Below are 20,951 nucleotides of genomic sequence, written 5' to 3' on the forward strand. Positions count from 1 at the left end.
GTGGTGGAGAGTGTTCGGCTCGCTTATATGTTCGGCTCGCTTATAAGGTACGTTAACTATCAACAACAATCTGTTAAGATTCAATCGAATGTTAATGAATTAGACTTAAGGTACAGATATCTGTGTACCTAGTCTGCCGCCTCTTTTGGCCTCAGCGAGAGAGGCACCCGAGGCGGTGAGATGCAGCGAAGTCGAAGGAGACTCGGGACTGCCAGCCGGCAGTTTTGAGCCCGGAAACGTGCCGTGAGGGGGGGGGGAGGCCGACGATCGGCACAGCTGAATGGGAGGTGCGTCTTGAGTTTTCAGCTTGAGCCAACACTAAGAAGTAAGAAGTGGATTAATGCTAACTCGGGAGGGCAATGCTGTCGAGTTTTCTAGGCCACGAGGGATGTGTCACGATATAAAACGCCTCTTGATAATCACTGTAGCGGTTGGCGAGGCGATTCTGGTTTCTCTCTCGACTCTCGTCCACCTGTCCCGGTTCCCGACGTTGGAACGACACAACGAATACCGCATCGAGACTCGAGAGCGATTGATGTTTTTATTATTTTACTATTGCCTACCGCGAACATGTCCTCAATTTCAAATATCCGACTTCAAATATGGGTCTTGGGTGAGCCTTTGGCCTCTTCATTCATATCTAGAATCATCGGCTTGAAGCGCTAACCGAGTACCATTCACTCCTGTCTAGGGCTGATACGCGCCACGGAAGCCATCGCATGGTCGAGTATCTTCCCTTACGCATACTTTATGATCCAGTCCTTCAATGTCCCGGAACATGACATTGCCTTCTACTCCGCTGCCCTGATCGCCTTGTTCACCCTTGGCGAGTTCCTCACGGGCATTGTCTGGGCCCGTGTGAGCGACAAGATTGGACGAAAACCGACAATGTTGATGGGCACCTTCTGCGGGTTTGTCACTGTTCTCACCTTGGGGTTCTCGCGCTCTGTCGGTGTTGCCATGGCGTCTCGAGCCTTTGGCGGGCTGTTGAATCCCAACGTGGGCCTGGTCCAGACGTCCACCGGGGAACTCGCGAGCAAGGAGCAACGGCGTAAGACTAGATCGTCTATCAACTAAAATGACGTCATTGATGCTGATAATCAAACAGCGAAGGCGTTCTCCCTTGTCACATTCATCAGATCTGTCGGGTGGGTTGCGGTCCCCTTGCTACGCTCGTCTGTACCCGCTGTTAACCCGTGACGACCGTTCGCTTGCAGAGACCTCATCGGGCCGGTCCTCGGGGGGCTCCTGGCCGACCCAGCTACCCTTTACCCATCCGTATTCCCCCAGAACTCACTTTGGACTAGTTACCCATACCTCCTCCCGAACCTCGTTGTCGGCATGCTCCAAGCGCTTACCTTTATCCTCACGTTTTTCGTTCTCCAAGAGACCCACCCGGGAATGTCAAGACCTTCGCAAGCCACACCGGGACACTCCGTTGTGCAGGCCTTTACAAGGTTCTTCTCCCGGCGGGATAAACACCCAGAGACCACCACTTACACCCCCTTACTACACGGCGACCCAACCGGACTCGAAGCCCAACAGGGTCCCACCGAGGACGATCCTCTTCTCGACCAACAACAACAACAACAGACCCTCGGCAACGATGCTCGGACATATTCGGATTCGGCCTTCGACCCTTCCAACCCACACTCACCACCACCACCGAACCCGGCCGCTCCCAAACCCCCTTCCCCCTTTCGAGCCTTCCCACCCCAAGTGATCTTGCAGGTCCTTGCCCTCTCCCTACTCCCCTTCCACAAAATCGCCTCCGATTCCCTCACGAGCACCTTTCTCGCCCTGGACGCCAATGACCCCAACGACAATGAGCCCGCATCCGGAGCAGGCGCAGCAACCACGACAACACCGCGGGGAACCCCCTTGCCCCATTCCCAACGGGGATTCGGCTTCGACACCCGCATGATCGGCATCATCTTCCTAACAGAGGCCATCTTCCGAGTCTTGATCCAACCAACGGCGATCCCCTGGTTTGTCTCCAAGCTTGGCGCGTTGCGGCCCTTCCACTGGGTGCTGGAGTTATATCCGGCTATGTACATCTTCACGCCTTTCCTACCCCAGCTTCCTTCTCCCTTTGGAGTGGTGCTCTTGCTATTGGACCTGTGGACAAAAGTGGCATTGTCATCGGTGGGGTATATCTGTTCCGCTGTGTTGTAAGTCAAGCCCCCTTCTCCTCTCAACCTCACCCAACAAGACACACCCCCACAACCCTCGAAATAGTCACGAGAATGTATAAGTATTGCAGCGCGATATGCCCCCCCACTCTTTACAAAGTTCCCGCTTTAACTTCTCTATGCTTACCCACGGTCCAGAATCACAAACACCTCCCCCTCGAGCGAAGCCCTAGCGCGCATCAACGGCGCAGCCGCCTCATTCAGCTGTCTCGCTCGCTCAGCCGGCCTGCTTCTAAGCGGCGGGCTGTTTGGCGCCGGCTTGCAATTGGGGTACTTGCAGATTCCGTTTTGGACTTTGGGTGCTGTGGCGCTGGTGGGTGCGATTGAGGCGGGGTTTTTGGTTGATCATTCTTGAGTTGATTGAGCGAAATTGAGCTTGAGGTTGAGGTTGATGTAAGTGGGTGAGGTTTGTCCAAGTGGGTGGACTTAATGCGAGGAAGCGGCGCCTCTATGGTGCTTGGTAGACGACTAAGATGGGAAGGACACGAGTTACGATGAATGAACGGATGGATATGTCTGGACCACTTGCGAAAAAGAACAAGGCGTTGCAGGTAATTTTGCACATTTCTCTCTCTCTCTTGCCTCACTCTCCTCAATTCTCTTACTATTCCCTCGCACATGAACACAAAGACCAGGATCCAAAGTCCCAAAAAGATCAACAGGTTGTGATACAAAGTAAAGAAAAAAGTCCAAAGCATTGCCGTGTGACAAGCCAGGACAAATAGGCAGAAAAACAAGGCAAAGAAAAGCTCTATCTAGATCTATCGATGCAGCCCCATGAAACAAACAAAAAAAGAAGACAAAACAAAAAACATATCCTGTCAGTCCCATTTCATCCATGCCATGTACCCCAGTCAGCAATGTTGAACCTTTTTGCCCCCCGAGTCCCAGTTTCCCCCTTACCGTCTTCGTCATCTTCCACATCAGAAGCGCGAGACATACATGCCAAACAGAAAAACGTAATTGTGGGTTGGTACAACAGCACAATAAACAACAAAAGGGGGTATATGAGGGAAAAACAACCATCCAAAAAATCAACGAAAAAGGTGTGAAAATGTTGGGAACAAAAACAAAAGAAAAAAAAGATGGCCGGGAGGAAGAAAGAGACATCAAAGTGTGTCTGTGTTGTTGAATGTCGATGGAACCCAAAAAGGGTTCATGGTTCAGAAAAGTTCCATCCATGGGCATCCCTGATGGGAGTGGAGCCCAAAGAGCTTCCCGAACACTTCCACCGTTCTTCGGTCCGCACCGGCGGGATTGTCCTGGCCCCACATCGGTCAGGGGTGCAGCTTGTTCGGCGGAGCGCGCCAATTTCGGACACCCGCTGACTGTGCGAGTGAGAAACAAAACCATCAGCCCTACCCAACCACCAGCCCAAAAACGACCCACAAGGCTGGTTTGCGCTTGTGTGTGGTCGAGAGCAAAATGCGGCGCAGAAACATAATTTCTTGCGCCGCACTGCACCGCTTCCAGTTGTCGTTGGTGACAGGACTGGACGCGCGGCAAAAAAGGGCGAAAGATGGCTGAGGTGCCGACAGGTGTTTTTGCATTGTCGGTGCGAACGATCCACAGTGATTGTGTTGGGGTGGTGGGTGGTGCGGATGTAACGTCGGGGTTTCAGGGTTCCAGGGTATTTGTGGGGCCGTCAGGTTGGGCAGCAATGAGCAAGGAAAAAAAAAGAAGGAAAAATTGCGGCCCAACACACGAGCCAAACAACCGGCATGCGCGCGAATTGGTCGGAGAGCCATGCTTCGCAGTCGCCCATCACAGGGCTGCAGGAAGGAAGCTCTGCTCTGGTGCAGGTACCGCCAATCGGGGCCTCGTGGCAAAGTAAATGCAAGACCGGGAGCGCCCGAGGAAGGAAAATGCTTCGTGGTCGCATCCCGTCACGCATTCTTCCCCGTTTTGCGTGTGGTCATACCCATTACCTCGGGTGTCGGGTAGATCGAGAATGGGGATAGGTCGCGTCCTCATCTTCGGCCGTGTTGTAGGAGGGATATTCGCCGGGGACGAAAACCGTAGGGTGCCCCGACCGCACGCTTGGTGCTGGGTATGATGGATAAGTCTGAGTCTTTGCGTACGCTGTTTGCGCGTATTGCCGTGATGGGGAAGGGGCAGCCCCTTGAGCTGATGGCCGCGGCAAAGAGGGGCCGAGTGACTCGACGTAGGTGCTGTCGTGACGGGCCCGTAGGCTTTTGGAGGTGCCGTTGCTCTTGGCGTCAATCTCATCGTCGCGGGCATTGAAGCGCTTGCGAAGGCGCTCCGTCTCCTCTTGGGCCACCTGCGCAGCGGCGCGCTCCTTCTCCTTGCGTCGCTCGCGATCACGTTCCTTTTCTTTCGGCCCACGGTCCCGGCCGCGCTCCTTCTCCTTCTCTTTCTCCCTGTCTGCTTTCTCGGCCGAGTCCTTGCGCCGTTTGCTGGCGCTGCGGCGAACTTTCTTCTCGTCGGCGGACTCGGCTGCGGTGGCGCTGGATTCGGAAGGAGAAGAGCCACCGCTACCCTTGCGGCTCTTCATGTTTTGAATGACCGCCGTGAGCTCCCGGACAGTGACGTCTGCGTCCGCAACAGTGGCATTCGACTGCGTAACGAAGTCCGTTGCTTCCTTTAAGCTCTCTTGTAGCAGGCGAATGGCCTCGTCATGCTCCTTGTTCTCCTCAATAAGATCCTTGTTGGTCCTGGTCAGGGTGTCGATGGTGTTATCTTTGTTCTCGAGTTCGTTCTCCAGCGCGCGGGCGTGGGCCTTGGCCGACTCGGCCTCCTTGCGAAGCGACTCGAGATCGGCTTTGGATTCGTCATAGAGCGTTCGGTATTTGTTGACTTCCTTGCGGAGCGACTCGACATTTGCTTTGGATTCGTCATAGAGCCCCCGATATTGCTTGGCTTCCTTGCGGGCCGAGTCCAGCGCCTGGCGGATACTGAAGATCCCAGCGTCCTCGTATCCCAGGGCGTCGTAGTCGTTGTCGGCATTTGAGGTGCGGCTCTCACTGTCGCTGAACCCGGAGTCGCTCCGTTGGTGGTCGTAGTGGCCGGTGGGCGAGGGCCGCCGGAATTTGACGCTTCTGCTCATGTCGGCAGACGAGCGCAATCGATGCGCGAGGCTAAGGGGGTTGAATGTAGGCTAAAGCAGCACGTCAAGATGTGTTGTGTGCTGATTTGACCGTGTGTGCGGAGGAGCGCGCTGCACAGGTGCCCGACTGATTGGGGAGGGTATTATAAGTGAGCGAGAAAAAAAGTTGTGCGGGCTGGGGGGTAAATTTGGGTGCTGCGACCGGGAAAGACAGGGGGCGGTCCGACGGGGAACCAAGGCTCGGCGAGGAATGCAACGCAGCCGGTCGTTTCGGGTTGGGCGCAAATTCTCTGGCTGAAAGAAAGAAAACAGGGTTGTGTTCCTCCTTTGGGCAGGAAGCGAAATGTCGCTTGAAAGGGGGGTGTGCGCTGCGCAAACTAGAATGCCGGAAGGAAAAAAATTCCTCTCCAGAGACAGGGAATTCAATGAGATATTATAAAAAGAGCAGAAAGGAGACAAGAGAAGGCCACCCCATCGCCGCGCCCGCCTTTATCATTCGAATTATTCGATCCGGGATCAGAGACTCGGAGGATGCGGCTGCTGCCTTCTCGACAATGCGCGAAGGCAATGCAAAAAGCGGCCGCTCGAGAACGCCAGCGACGGAAAACGGAGGGAGGGGAGGGGGCGTCGCAGTATCAATGCCCTGGCACACGGGGAGCAATTGGAGTCATCATGGACGAGGAACGGCCTCCAAGCACACCCCCGGCCGCTTCTCAAGGCTCACCGAGGAGCATCTGGATGGGAGCCATCCATGACGGCCGACGCGTCCTGTCCTGTCCAGCCGCCGTCCTTACCTGTCGAACGACGACAGGAGCACAGAAAGTGACGAGTGCGGCAGTGCTGCATCACCCTCCCTCCTTCCCAAAAATCAAGACCTCACCCAGCACAGCGCCTCTCTGGCTTTCTCACAAGGCTTCCTGGGTTTCTCGGCCAAAGCATGGCTGCCCCACAAAAAGACGCCCAGCGTCCATTCGGATGGCGCCTGCTTCCGAAAAACTCTGTCTTTTGCAAATTGTGGCCCCTGGTCGTCTCGGCGGCGCCTTCTGCTCAGTCTGACAATGATGGATCATGGACGGCTCTTTCCTCCCGTCGTTCCCGCCCCTCGAAGATCCGACGGCCGGTTTGACACAAACAAAAGGCCTGGAACCAGGTGCTGCCAGGGCGTTGCGAGATTGTCTGATCAATTTCATCAAGAAGCTCCCCAAAACGGGCTTCTTGCACAAACACTGGGTCAACGAATAGACGTGGCCCGAGTGCTCATCCTCTCACCTCGCGGTTGGCGCTTGCTGGCGACCGCTGAACGGTGAGTCACCCGTCGCCGGGGTTCCGTCTTCTCTCTCGTGCATCCATCCGAATTGCCTGGACAGGTTCAACCATTACCCCTGCTCCTTCCGTCAACTTGCACCGAGCGTCTCGGGGTCTGACACTCAAGGATCAGAACTGCAACACACCGTGCCAAGCTGCCAGCGGACGATCGTGGGAATTGCACTGGCCATTTCAAGTCAAAATACAACCTCATCAACATTTTCGCTGGCCAAATTAAACATAACCGCTCCTCACTTTGCTTTTCTGCCGACTAATAAATATCCCCGAGAGATCGCTTTGCTCGCGACCTCGATAGCGTCAATGGACGTTTGAGTCAATTGTGTGGGCTCGCAGGGCTGGATCCCCGGATGGTGCAATCCGCCGAATTTCACCCAGCCCGTCTCGGCTTTCCAGGTCTTTGATGTCTTGCAATATGCCCGACGAGGCCGTCCGCAAGACGGATCAAACCGACTTGATTCCATTAAGCCTGCAATTGCCTCGCAGCTCTCGGGGTTGATACTCCGTCATAATGCAGGTGGCCCCTCCACGATCATTTGGCGTTTCCCACAAGGATAAATCCCATCGTCTCAGGCAACGTGGTAAATGGGACGACCCGCGCAGGCCTGGCCCTCTCGCCTTACAGAACCGTTTCTTTCGGCTCCTGCTTCTGGGTTCAATGTGTGGTGGAGTATCACCACCTGAATCCACCGTTCCCGTCAAAAAAGCGTGCGGTTGTTTCCCTGCATCATGGGCTGGTGGGGTTGCCGCCGTTGATCCACCCCGGTCGGCCACCAGACCACGCCGTCCACTCATAACGACGATGTCGGCCAGTTGAGTCAAAGAAGCCGACCAATCTTTCGGCAACTTGGCAGGCGTGCATTCATAGCCGTCGCGGGAGATCGCGGTGGTGTGCAGTGACTGAGCTTGAGCCAGTCAGGCATCAACCTCGGGAATGCGGGGCAGATGCAGACTCTTGAACTTTTTGCTCAGATGAGCGTTTTGGCGTTCTTATGGAGGGGCAGATCACACAGTTTTTAAGAAGAGTTCGCTTTTGCGCGCTCAGAAACTCTCCGAGGACTCCGATAGAAGTCAGGGGCCTACCTGACCTGAAGGTCGTCGGCGGTCTCCTTGTTTCCCTGCGGCATTGCTCTGCCAACATGGATTACTTTGGAAAGCCGAAGAGTGAGATAAGGGAAGGAGAAGGGGCGTTTCAAATCCAACGACGGACCCGGGAGTCACCAGCGTCAATTTCCGTCCAGATTTCAACACACCAACGCTTGCGGCTGCGGGGGAGGGGCAACCGGAGGCAACCCGCCCATGCTAGATAGGTGTTGTGGTGGTCCTCAAATCCAAAAGGAGGGGGGGTGTGGCTTGGCAAAGAGAAACGGAGATTTCTCTTCCACCAAGCTCGATGCCCCTCCATGCCCGGCCAGAGCCAGAAAGCTTCTCGTCCAGAAATTGCGCACCTGCGCAGGCGGTGCGCGCACCACTGCCGCGTTTCCTCATCCCCATTTGGAAATCTTAACCCCGAGCTCAGCCCAGCAAGACATGTCTCTCCGCGCGGATGCGCCAAAGCAGCATCACCTCGCATGATTCCCCCAGCAAACATGCGCTCACCCTAGCTCTGCGTCTAAAGGGCCGTCAAGCCGTCGTCGCCAACTGTCGTCATATTGCTTGCCATCGCAACATGTCAACAGCCTAACCGGCAAACTCAAACTCTTGAAACTGGGCCGGTTGGTTGGGGTGCTGCCCCGTGTTGGAGAGACGTTCAAAGAGAAACCAAGGCAAACAGGGATAATCCCAAACCGGCCAGCCCACCTTTGCCTGGCACAAGGGCCATGCTGTTTCCCAACATGGTCCCCGAAAACGGCCACCAGCAACCCCAAACCGATCAAATAGCTCACATGTGCAAATGAGCAGCTGGGCAAAATTTGAGCAACGAGGTTCCGAGCCCCCCTCGACCGATCTGGCGGGATGACCTAATACTACCTAGCCTCGGAGCGGACGTGCCAGGCAGCGGCTTGGGGTTGAATGGAGCAGACCGCACGCCTTCCCCCACTCCGGTCCTCGCTCCACCAACGAATGCCTGGCCGAAGTGGCGAAAAGCGGACGGGGCATTCCTGGTACGTACCAAAGGAGCAAGGTTGTCCAAATCGGGAAAGTGGCCACTTACACCAATCTTCAATCACCCATGCTGTGCGAGATGGACACGAAAAAACAGGTGAAGAGAGTATTGGAAAGTAAAGCATAGGAGATTGAGTCGTAAAATAGCAAGCAATCTATTATTCTCATGCTCTATTTCTATTTTTTCTTGCCTTCACGTTCCAATCTTCAACTAACACCCCAGGCTCAGCCTGTTGGGCTTGACATCCTCACAAATCACAACACAACAATTCACCCGAATTACCAAGCAATGCTGACCAAGGCCCAAAAATATGTCACGGTTTTGCCCGGGCTCGCTGTGGCTAAAAAAGTGGCAGACTAAGTCACTGGATACTCCACTTTCTATAAAAGTGAACAAAAAAGACAAAAAGACTGAATTAAAAAGTGAGAGAAAACAAAAAAGAGCAAACTAAAAAAAGTGAAAGATGACAAAGAAGAAGAAATCAAAAAAGAGAAATACGATAAAGATAAAGAATAAATCAAGAAGGTAAAAAAAGAGAGAAAAGAATAAACTAAAAAGTGAAAAAAGATAAAAAGAGTAACTAAATCAAGCTTTTAGTAACTTAATTAAAGCAGCGTTTTAGATAAAACCATAGTTAACTCTATGGATACCAGACTTCTAGTTAGGTATTAGCTATTTTGGTCACAACCGTCAAAATATGTCGAAATCTGTCAATATCTGATCGAATGTCAACGGATTCAAAGCTACCTGTTTCAGTCTTCCGCCTTTTTTGTTTTTAGTCACAGCAAGCCAGGTTTCGTATTCCATCCATGAATAATCAATCCCCAATCCTTGAAATCCAGCCCAACCAATCCGTCAGCCAGCTCGGGCTCCCAGGAACCAACCAACCAACTCATTATACACCCCGACGGGTCAGCCAACACGGCCTGACCACTGACTGGGACCTGCGCTATTTTGAGAGCCGCGCGCGTAAAGGGGTAGATGATTTTTAAGGCTTGCGCAGCTGTGTCACACACAGGACGAAATTAGACTTGGACATACCAACGCTAAATGAACGGGCTGGCAGGGCAAGACATGAGCGCCGTTTCATGGGCGCGGCTCGCGGGCGTGGTTTTGATGACAGGGGTCGTTGTTGATTTTGAGATCACTCAGTTTTCTCTATCATCGTCAAGCATCACAGCGATGTAATGGACCGATGTGAGAATAAAATCTTTCCTTCTCTAAAGAGACATGCACTTCGGGCTGTGGTATTTGGACATGCCGGACTGTACACGTGACTTCTCCCATATATAACTACCGTGAGTGCACCCATCAATTCCTCCACACACATAGCCAGCACACAGTTCGAAGTGCATGTCTCTTTTTTAGAATGGGGGGACAAGAATAAAAACTACTTCATTAATAACACCGCCATCGTCATTCCAAACGAAGTAAAGCCCAGAGCAACACACACAACACAACCCGTCCAAAGAAAGTAGGAAAAGCCGTTCGGCCCGTTATATACGGCCCAATACCCTCCCTCCCCCCTCCCTCCCCCCCCCTCCCCCCCCGGGCAGGGGGGCGCACCACCGCCCGGGCATGCTTGCCCTCCACAACATCGTCCCATTCACTATCTGAACCACCTGAACGTTAGTCGACAAGAATCATAACGCGGAGCGACTCTGGTAGGAACTTTCAATGCTGCGGGCCGTCGCCCGACCCTTTTTTGGTGTTGAGGGCGCAAGGGTCAAGGCGCCGGCGGTCGGGGTGTTCCGGTGAGGGGTCCCTCGGGAAATTCTCTTAAGCACACAAACGTCAGTCGATAAGAATCACAACAGACGGAAGTCACTATAGTACGAACCCTCAACTTCGCGGTCCGTGACCCGGCCCCGGCCCGGGGTCTCGGGCTGGGTGGTGCTTGTCGACGCCGTCGGGGACGCCCTGGGCGACCCAGATGCTTCAAGGGGGGGTGAAGGTGAAGAAGAACCTATAAAGAGCAAACCCAGAGTGTTAATAACTAATTAAATGCCAACAAGAAAAAAGCAATACTTATACTTTTATCATTAGGAACTTATACCGATATCTTTTCCTCTAGAGAAAAGAAATAAGTCAGATAAGGAAAAGAGAGAGAGAGATTTGACTTTATGTTTCCGAAAAAATGAGAAACAGACTTTTCGTACCCGCCGAACAAAAGAAAGAAAGACAACGAGATAGGGAAACCAGAAGGGAAATATATATACCTCGTTTCACACCCTTTGCATCTGACATATTTCGCTTGACGTTTTCTTTGAAAACCACTCGGGGCGGGTCGTGGTGGCCGGGGTAGAGGTGACCCTGCGCCGGGGGGGCAACCGGTCGGCGGCGGCAGATGTCTGGGCGGCGGCGATGGCGAGGTCTTCCGCATGGGGGTCGGCCGCCGTGGCAGGGCGGGGCACATCCTCTCGCGGGACGGAGTAGATTGCAAAGGAAAATCTATAAAACAGCAAACCCATGGTGTCAGTAGAAATCCAACACACAATACTGGACTTTCGTCTGGTTTGAACTTACTCTTCCGGCATTTTTTTTTCGCGCTGCGGCCTGTGGTTGGTGATACCCTGGTTAGATGTCCTTTGGCTGCTGAACAAAAGCGATGACACAGAATAAAAGGGTACAATGTGCTGTGGAAAGGGACGAGTGTCGTTTGTGTCAAGAGAGAAAGACAATAACGCAGGAAAAACAGGCAGGCCGCAGAACATATACCCATTCCCTCACACTTTGCACCTGACATATTTATGACTGGCTTTGAGACTGAAATCTCTTGCGTGGGAAGCGGCTCAGCCCGTTGTGGAAGGAACTTTGAAAATTGAAGGTAAGATATGTGTCCGGGTGGGCGCAACTGTCCACAGGCTACGCAACATCCTCAAAAGAGGAACCGTGGGTCGAGCTGTCCAAATTATTCAAGTCCACTCGAACCACAATTGTGACAATACGTTAGATAAACACCATCATGACAGCGTACTGCTTACCGCCTACTCAACGGTGAAGTCATTGGCAAAATTAATATAAGGTTCCCACTCCTATAAAAGCACAAGTATTTCCGGGTTGATTCCGATCTGCTTGTCTCACACTCTTCAATCCCTTTCTCCAATATTAATTATCTGCTGAGGTCCAACGATAATCCTTCCTGGTAGCATTCCGATCGTTTGAAAACGCCCAAGACGCGGACCGACCTCCAAATCAAAACAACTTGCCGCGTTTACCCAAAAGCCTGACCCATGACTCGCCTTCACCTTCCCAAAGCCGATGGCGGCAAAATCGGCCAGGGAAGGTCCGATGTCACGAGTGGCATTCCATCCGCTTCCAAGGCTCTTTCCGTGCCCGAAAGTCTGGCCGACACGGATCCCAAAACGCCCCTGCCGCAAATCGATTCAGATAAGCCAAAGTCCGAGCGCAACTCGATACAGCCTAAAGCCCCGAAGAGACCCCCCCGATTCAGATGGTCCGGCCGGAACAGAGGAGAAATCGTGTTCTACCTGATGCCAAATCAGAGTGAAACCTCAACTTCACCCCCAGAAAAGCCTTGGATCGGCTACCTTTGGATCTGGTGCAACAACGTGCCCCGACTGATGCGCGAAGGCTTCTTTTGGTCAGTCAACAACATACTGCACGATGAAGGCTGTTTACTTTCCGAGACCAGACGGGAATTTACAGCTTTGGGTAGCTCCTACCGGCGCCACTGGTCCCTCCTCGACTGGCACCCTGATCAACCCGCCGGCGCTCCGCAGTGGGAAGGTTCACTTGTGGTCAGTAGCGACCGGATTAACATTCTCGCCAACTTCCAGGTGCAAGATCTCACCTGGGAAAACGTATATTGTGCTTCCGTGCACAATGATGACCGCGACAGTGTCTATGACTACAGCGCCCTGGAGGAAGACAGCAACTACAACTGCTTTTACGACAACATGCCAATGAAGGGATTTTGGCCGTGGCCAAGAGAGGAGGGTATTGTACCGAAGTTTCCCCCCTTGATACCGGGGAAATTCTTCCCACTGAGGGCTGCTTCGCACACTCAAACTGAGAAATCGGGCCACCAAGAGTCGGGAAACGTGAATGGGTGTGTTATTCTATGATATGTAGTGTTGCTTTTGCTTAGGTAGTTCTAGGATAAAACCGATGTTTTTGAATCGCATTTGATTAAGTTTCGACTGGTTCTGGAGTGTCAACTTTTGAGACTGTGTCATATAACCACATCTATGATTCATACACTCTACAGCCGCCATAAGTAGTACACTGTCACAGTGGTGTTTATATGATGTATCTTGCATTGAACTTTCAACATTTTGCAACAACCCGAGTAGGTACCTACCTTCGGAGGAATACACTTTCTTTCCGTATTTTCAGTAACATGATCGCAACTTCCTTCTGTATAAAGTCAAGAGTCAATGTCTACACTCCTTCTTTCCTACAGCGCCAGTAACACTATCGCAACTTCCATTTGTAAAACGTCAGGCCAAACATGTCAGGTGCAAAGGGTGTGAGACGATGTCTATATATTCCCCTTTAGCTTTTCTTAGTTATCTCATTCTCTTTCTTTCTTTCTTTTCTTCGGCGACCATGTAAAGTTCGTCTTGACTCTTTTCCTCCCCGTCGTTCGTCTCTTTTTTTTTTTTTTCAAAAAAAAAAAAGAACAGACCGCCCCGGCCTCCCTCTCTTTTTTTTCGTCCGGTTCCCTTTCCCTTTGAGGAAAGATGAGGGTGTAAGTTCCCAATGATATCAGAATATTGCTTTATATCGGTATTTAGCTATTGAAACTCTGGGTTTGCTGTTTACAGACTCGCATACCGTGCCAACCCGCCCCGGGACGCCCCCGCCGCCCCCCTCCGGACCAGAGCCCCCCCCCGCCTCCGAGCACAACCCGCCGGGGGTTGACGACCCCGGCCGGGTTGGAAAGGGCCGCAAGGCCAAGAACCGCCACCGGGGCGGCGCTTCTCTTTCCCTCCCCCCCCGCCAGCCGTCTCCCGACCTCGAGAGTTCGTATCCCAGTCACTTCCGCCTGTTATGATTCTTGTCCACTGACGTTCGTGTACTTAAGAAGGTCGGCCGACAGACGCCTCCCCGGAGGCAACCACCCCGGAGGCAACCACCCCGGAGGCAACCACCCCGGCGCCCGCCGCGCCCACCGCACCCGCCGCGTCCGGCCCGCCCCCCCTGGGCTGGGGCCCGGACGGGCCCAATGGCTGGGAGTATTGGGTGCCGGATTCGGTGGTGTTCGCGGTTTTTTTTCTGTGTTGTTTGGTCATTGTGACCGCGGGGCTCGTCATAGTGGCGGTGTGGGGGAAGGTGCCGGCCTGCCAGTAATTCTTTTTTTTTTTTTTTTTGAGAATGAATTGATTTTTACGTCGGTCCATATGCTAGACGGACGGAGAGAGCTTGAATTTTGGAATGATGGCCCTCAACTTTTGGGACAGGGTTATATGGGTTATATAATTTCACCCTATGTATAACCCCAACCCCATACCCCCAACCACGTTCCGCATCCTCTACCCTAACAACCAGTTCATGGGGGTAAGAGAGGCCGCCCGGTAGGTAGGGAGGGCACGGTAGGTTCTGCGGCCACTCCATCACAGGCGCCCGCCTGCGGCATATGTAGGTGTCAAGGGCTCAGGCCTAGGGCCATGAGCATTGGGAATGGGTCAGGGCCGGTGGCCTTGTGGGAGCGCTGCTGGACTGACCCTCTTCTAAGACAAGTCCCGCTGACAGGATCTTCACCATAGGGCCGGCGCCTCATAATAGGCAAAAGGAAGCAAGGCCCGGCGTTCAGGACTGGTTAGGTAGACAGGGTGGGTAATTTGGGTTGGCGGGAGGGCAATATGGTTTAGTTAGTTGGCAAGTCAGTAAGGAAAAAAAGGGGTAATCTTAATTTCATTTCAATTTTGAGCGATTGAGTGGGTTGTTAGCAATGGCACTTAGAATCAGAGCACGAGAGAATGGAAGACGACGGAGATGTCGAAATCAGGGAGAGGTCAAGCAAGGTTGGAGTTATGTACGGGATTCAGTCGTGTGATGGGAACTTAGAATGCAGGCTCAATGTATATTGCCTTGGTGTGCTTGATTTAATGTCTCAAGCTATCACTATAGAAAACCCAGTCCCAGTGTGGCGAACCGTCATTTGTGTAGAAACCAGACTCCCGAAGCCCATCACCATGTACCTCAAATGATCCCGAACAAGAGAAAACGTCATGGAGAAAATGATGGTTGAGGAAATAAGAAGAGCCTTAAATCGGCAGGCAAGAAAAAAGTCCGAGAACGAGAACATTATGAAGGTCTTACAAATGGAAGGAAGAAGGACGAGAACAACAAGTTGTGAAAAAGGGATGAGAAACATCCATATTATATCCCAAAAGTCCCAAGAAAAGTCGAGTAAAAGAAAAGAATAAAAGAAAAAAAAACGTAAATTTGTTTTGCTCAAGACAAAACGGTGCCGTGTTTGCCGAGAGAGGGGGTATCGTGAATATTGTTTTTATAACTGTGAAAGGTCGGGGAAAAAAGAAGACGCAGACGGTAATGGAAGTGTGTCGTGTGATGATGTTTGTCGTGATGATCATGATGATGGTGATGATGGTGACGAGTGGGTTTGTGTTCGTGATGATCATGATGGTCGTTGGTGAGGGTGTTCCTGTGTGTGGGTATGGTGATGTCCATTGGCGATACCGTCCTGTGGTGCCGTGCCGGGGGGGAAACGTTGTTGGTGATGATGCTGGTAAAGATGGAAAATGCCGAAAAAAGAAACCCAACCCAAAAAAAACCCTTCGAGACTCCGTATTGTCATGCACCCTTCGCATGACTGTCCGCCCAAGACAGAAAAGAAAAGGGAAATGAGGAGGAATCCCGTTTTGGTGTGTTTTTTGACTGGTTGTTTCTTTCTCCCTCTTTTGTTTGCTCCTTTTTTTGGATCATTTTATTTTGGCCGTACCATCCTCTTCGTTCGCATTGGGGGGTTTATTTATTTTTAGTTACCTCCCAAAGTCGGTCGGGTAAGACACGCCGACGCATGCTGCAGTGAGTCGGAGGAGGTTTAATTCTGGAATTGTGTTAGGTGCTGTCGTTGGCTGAAAAGAGTGGGGCCGAGCCGTTGTGTTGCGGGATCGGGTCGGGTTGGGAGGTAACTGAAAAAGGGTTCCTTACTTGTTGACTGGCCTGAGGGAAGGGAAAAACGATAAAAATAAAGGCGGAACGCCTAACTCCTTAGTTATGTTGGAGGAAGGGGGTGCTGCTGTATTTTATTCCGCTCACTCGCGCGGGTGACTTGGATGAAGACACCGGCGGTGGTCCGAAGACAGTGGATCTGGGTGGGTGGGTGTGAGGCGAGGGCCTCAGGAAGGAAGTGGGTATCCCAGCAGCCGTGAGAACGGCGCTTTTGTTGTTGTGCCGTGGTCATTTATTTAGTAGCCGCGGCGGTAGAAGCGCTCCTCGAGGCCGCTGGTGGTGTTGGACGTGGCAGCCGAGATGCCGCGCGTGAGGTCGCTGATCTCACGCTCGAGGAGGGCGTTGTTGTTGCGCATGATTTCCATGCGGCGGAGCAGGTCTTTCTCGGTGCGCTGGCTCTCGCGCAACAGGTCATCGTAGTTCTTGCGGGACGAGGACGCCTTGTCGCGGGCGTTCGCGAGCTGGGCCTTGAGGGTGTTGATCTCGGCCTCGAGCTTGGCGTTCTTCTTGCGGAGCTTGGCGTCTTTGCGGGCCTCGTTGTCGGAGGTGTAGTCGCTCGTCTGGCGGAGCTTGATGTTCTCGCGGAAGAGCTCTTCGCGCTCCGCCTCGAGCTTCTTGACGTAGGACCGGTCGTCCTTGGCGTCGCGTACTTGGATGCGGAGGTACTGGTTCTCTCGGCGGAGTTGGTCGAGTTCACTCTCGGCATAGTCGGCATAGCGGTCACGGCCCGCCATGGTTGCGGCGTCAAAGGTGTTTGACCGCTCGACGCTTTGGCTGCGGCCTCGGCTTCCTCCCGCGCCTCTGGTACGGCGGGCCTCAAGCTCGTCCTCGAAGTAGACGCGGCGAGACATGGAGGGGATCTAAGGTACGCTGGCGAGGTACCTTGGTGTGTGGGTGTGGGGTTGTGTTGTTGGTGTTAGTCGTTGTTGGTGCTTGGTGGTTGTTGGCTTGGTATCAGGTGTCAAGACACTATGTTGATGTTGTAGAGCGGGTGGTGAGAAGGAGAAACTAGGGCAACGAGAGGATAGGCCTGGGGTTTTATAAGTAGTAGAATCATAGTGGCCGGACGAGATGTCGGTGGCCTGGTAAGGCTGAGTGGGGAACGCGCAGTGACAAGGTGAAAGCAAGGTGTATGCAAGCAATTCGATGTACGGGGTACATTGGTACATGCGGAGTGCCGGTGGGAGGGAGCCAGTCATCTTGGCGCTTCGAACGCTTTTCGTCCTCAAGCGGGAATGGCTTTGCTTCAAGCAGGGATTGAGGTGACCCATCTTGGAAACACACCTGTGGGCGTGGGCGTATTGTCTTCGCCGGTTGGGATCCCTGGGAACAGCGACGACACCACACCATCAATTGGCCGGCCCACCGCGTTTTTCCCACATGGGGGGTGTGCTGAGACAAACACGGCCACACCAGGTTGAATTCTAGGCATTTGAGATGGAGGCCGAAAACCTTCAGGACAGCTCCACATTTGTCGTCCTAGACGGAAGCGGAGCGGCCGCTGCCCGCTTGACGGACTCTCGAGCTCCACCCCGCCGTGACGCATCGCGTCCCGGATTTCGGTGCCTGCGGCTTCAACACCAGACTATCGAACGAGAGGTCAGAACTGGCCGACGCGGAATGAAAATTTTCTCTGGAAACAAAATTATTGAGCACGGAGATGGAAATGAACCTGCAGGGGCATCGGTGTTCCGCCAGCATCAACAAGCAGCTTCTGGGACGCTGGAAAGAGGCAAAAGTTCGCGGCGTAGATGGGAGGCCGCGGGAACGGCACAGTCAAGCGAGCGCCGGCCCGTCGAAAGAATGAGCAGCTGGGATTCTGTTCATCGGGAAGCTCTTGGCAGTTTGCAAATCGTAGAGACGCATGCGCCTCAATCGGGAAATGGGCTGCCACGGTTTGTCGCGCAGCTTGGCAGCCCAGTAAGCTACCGTGGCCGACGGAGGTGGGAACGGATTGAACTGAGCAGACGGGAGGGACTGAGGGAGGGAGAAACGGGCGCAGCGTGGAATGCTTGCACGAAGATTGAGCAGCGGGCGAGGACGGCGGGGGAGCAGCCAAGGGCGTGGGGTGCCCCCGGTCCCCGCTCCGAGCGGCCCCGAAGGGCGGCTGTGCGCTTGACGGAGTGGGGGAGAAAGGGCGCGGCAAACGAGCCAGTCAACCCTCCGAGCTTGGGCTGGCCCTGTCGCTGTTCAAACTCGCCAGTTTGAGCTCGACACTTGAGGATTTGGCTTGGCACACTTGGGCAATCGCATCAGGAGGCCGCTGGCCTGTGCTTCGCCAAGCTTGTCATGCGAGCAGGGATTGAGCTAGGCAGGCGCGCTCTGCTTTCTGGTGGGGCCGGTCGTCTCGGGATGAACTCGACTGCCCGGACTTGGTGCCCTCCATTTTCCTGTCAATTCTGTGCCGAAGCAACTGAGGAGAAGATGGGGATCCTGCCTCGTCGCCTTTGACCCCACGGTCGGCCGCCGGATGTGTCAGTGATGGTTCGGTGACGGAGGACGCGCCATCCCCCAGATTTTCTGTGTCGTCTTTTTTTTTCTTTTTTTTTTTCACCGGTTCTTGTGCAACCATATTCATCGGTTCCACAAGAGTTGGTGTCTTGTGTCAACAACTCCGATCTACCCCTAACCTATCAAGCCTATCCCAAAGCCCCCCTTTCATCCACTGAAAATACTGCATTGGCATGACTGGTGACTGGCATTCCTATGACGTTGGGTCTGCCAAAACTCAAGGAGAGAGGGGCACGAGCACCATGCAAGGCTTCGTCCGCGGAAAGCTTTTGGCGGGGGACTCAGCCTCAGCCACGGCTAGCCTGTGAACAGCCACGGCTGGCCAGTGACGTTTGGGTTCATTTTCCCTCTCCGCGGGATTGTTCCGCCCCTTTTCCCCCCTAGTTTGCGCCTTGCCTTTGTTCTAGATTCTTTTCTCTCAATAATCAACTTGACGAGGCTGGGGGGCTGTGCGCGCGCGGCTTTACAAAATTTGTTTTTCGTCTTCTGCTGATAGCTTAGCTTGTGAGCTTGCAGGAAGAGGGCCTGCGCAGTCCTCCTGTGCCGCAGCCTTACATAACTTTCGCGGAGGCCAGTTTAAGTGTGGTCGTGGGCTCATCGGCTCCCTGTTGGCTCCCTCCCTCGAGATGGTGAGATTTCATCTTTTTTTTTTTTTCGTTGTTTCTTATTTGTTCATTTTTATTACTGAAACAATATTTGCGGGAGAATTTTTCTCAAAGTTTACGACCCCGGCCGCAGTTGATGGCCGGGGCTGTTTCCTGAATAAGGTGATACTGATCGGTTTCGACGTTGCGCAGTTTGCTCGTGACCTTGATTTACGGTGGAAGTCATGGAGCTGAGTTGATGGTCGTCGGTTTGACTTTCCATCCCGTTCCCGCCCGTTTCACAGATCTATTCCACAGGCGAATGATGGGAAGCAGCCTTGCCGTGACACCAGTTGAGACGGGATGGTCGTTGGGCAGACACCATCCGTTCTTACTTCTTCCTGGAGGTTCTGTTCACTTCTCTTAGACGGGATCGCCGTACACACACACACACGGGATGAGGTGCAAGGGTGTCCTGAACAATGTGGCGTCAACCAGCCGCGTGGGTTATGTTGCCCAACGTCACGCCATGGCCGGCACAGAGGCATGGACAGAGGCGTAGGCCACGGCAACAACTAGAAGGATTCGTTCAGCACAACTCGAATCGGACGACGCGCGGACGTCTCGACCTTCGTCCGTCCTAGCCCACAATAATGCGTCAGTTGAACTGCAGCACCACACACAACGGAATTAAGGGGTCAGGCTCGTCAACTCCCCCTTACGGACCCTCAACATTGCGGCACCTGAGGCGTACGCCCCCCTTCCCCATCTGCCATCACCCCTCACCCTCTCTCATTACTCATCAACTGACCTACTCACTGCCTCAGGCCCATGACCTCATCAGGACACCAGGCCTTTTCGCCCCCCTGGTACCTGAACCCCACCTTCCCGGCACGTCCCTACCGTCTCATGATCGCCGGCCTATTGGGGGTGGCCGCCGAAGGGCGAGACGAGGGCGAAGGAAGACCGAGAGAGTTGAGTGAATGCTGGGCGAGCGGTCGGCCGACCGGTCCTTTCCGGCGTTAGGCTGACGGGATGGAATGGGGAAATTCAGGCACGTTACTTGTGACTCCCTCTCTCACCCACTCCTACCGCTCTCCTCAGGTGTACTCGAGAGAGCCAAGCTGGACTTTTGCAGCTGGCCGGTTTCAGGGTGTATCCTGCCCCTTGCAGACCACCCACCCATCTGCCCACCCGTTTCTTCTTCTCATGCACACGCACGCAGGCGGGTCGGTCGGTCGGTGGTGGTTCGCCCGCACAGGACAAGGCAACCGACTCAACCCACTCACTCCGTTTAGTTTCCTGAGGTGGTGCTGGAGGTTAGTTGCCTTGTCCGCTCTCTTTCTCTTCACTTTCGCCACCGTCCTGCCTTTCCCTTCTGCCCGTCCCCCTTTCACCTCTACACTACACTACATGCTCGCTCAGCCTACGTTCCCCTTTTCACCCACACCCTCCCCCCACACACTCCCCCCCTTCGGCCACGGCCACCTGTTCCCTTCCGCTTTCACCTTGGACGTACCTCGGTGAAGCAAGCTCGGACGCTCCGCCGGCCGACGACGCGGCAGCACGGGAGCGCGGCAGCACGGCACAGAGGGAAAAAAAAAAGCGTTGGGGGATCCATGAGTGAGGTGTTCGGATGGGACATCTGGTATACCTTAGCCCAAGGTCACCGGGCGGTTCATACCCGGCCATGTATATACTTTCTTCCCAAGGCGCGGTCAGGTCCCTCTTCACTCTCTCTCTCTGGCTGGCCGGCCGTTGGGGAGTGAATGACTCCTTACCTCAGTTTTATTGGGGACAACGCCGGCTGAAAAAATGAAAAGTGTCCTTTGTCTTGTCTTGTCTGTTCTGTCCTGTCGGTCTGTCTGTCCCCGCCACCTGAGACGTGCGGTCGGGTCGGGTCGGGTCGACCTCGCGTCTTCATCTGTCATCATCATCCTTTCTTCAGACGTCGCGACGCGTGGGGTCGTCTTGGGGCTGGGGTGTGAGGGATTAAGCCTGCC

General features: G+C 53.7%; 4 protein-coding genes across 4 annotated transcripts; 2 read left to right on the top strand and 2 right to left on the bottom strand.

The window, feature by feature from the left end:
• Positions 1-570: 570 nt before the first annotated feature.
• On the top strand, positions 571-2,547 carry C8A04DRAFT_31642 (protein zinc induced facilitator-LIKE 1; the record flags this gene model as incomplete). Its single annotated transcript, XM_062781821.1, has 5 exons — positions 571-613; positions 692-1,051; positions 1,109-1,148; positions 1,218-2,171; positions 2,331-2,547. 5 exons carry the CDS (start codon positions 571-573, stop codon positions 2,545-2,547), a joined length of 1,614 nt encoding a protein of 537 aa, XP_062634144.1.
• Positions 2,548-4,116: 1,569 nt separating this feature from the next.
• C8A04DRAFT_14617 (uncharacterized protein) lies at positions 4,117-5,259 on the bottom strand (the record flags this gene model as incomplete). The annotated part of the gene is made up of 3 exons (XM_062778169.1): positions 4,117-4,701; positions 4,780-4,947; positions 5,011-5,259. 3 exons carry the CDS (start codon positions 5,257-5,259, stop codon positions 4,117-4,119), a joined length of 1,002 nt encoding a protein of 333 aa, XP_062634145.1.
• A 6,924-nt stretch (positions 5,260-12,183) lies between these two features.
• On the top strand, positions 12,184-12,777 carry C8A04DRAFT_14637 (uncharacterized protein; the record flags this gene model as incomplete). Its single annotated transcript, XM_062778176.1, has 1 exon — positions 12,184-12,777. The coding sequence occupies one exon, from the start codon at positions 12,184-12,186 to the stop codon at positions 12,775-12,777; it is 594 nt and encodes a 197-aa protein (XP_062634146.1).
• Positions 12,778-16,089: 3,312 nt separating this feature from the next.
• Positions 16,090-16,704, bottom strand: C8A04DRAFT_31646 (uncharacterized protein; the record flags this gene model as incomplete). The annotated part of the gene is made up of 1 exon (XM_062781822.1): positions 16,090-16,704. The coding sequence occupies one exon, from the start codon at positions 16,702-16,704 to the stop codon at positions 16,090-16,092; it is 615 nt and encodes a 204-aa protein (XP_062634147.1).
• Between the last annotated feature and the right edge of the window lie 4,247 nt (positions 16,705-20,951).

This window comes from Dichotomopilus funicola (genome assembly GCF_033296635.1).
Source record: "Dichotomopilus funicola strain CBS 141.50 unplaced genomic scaffold C8A04scaffold_70, whole genome shotgun sequence".
Classification (NCBI taxonomy): Eukaryota; Fungi; Ascomycota; class Sordariomycetes; order Sordariales; family Chaetomiaceae; genus Dichotomopilus; species Dichotomopilus funicola.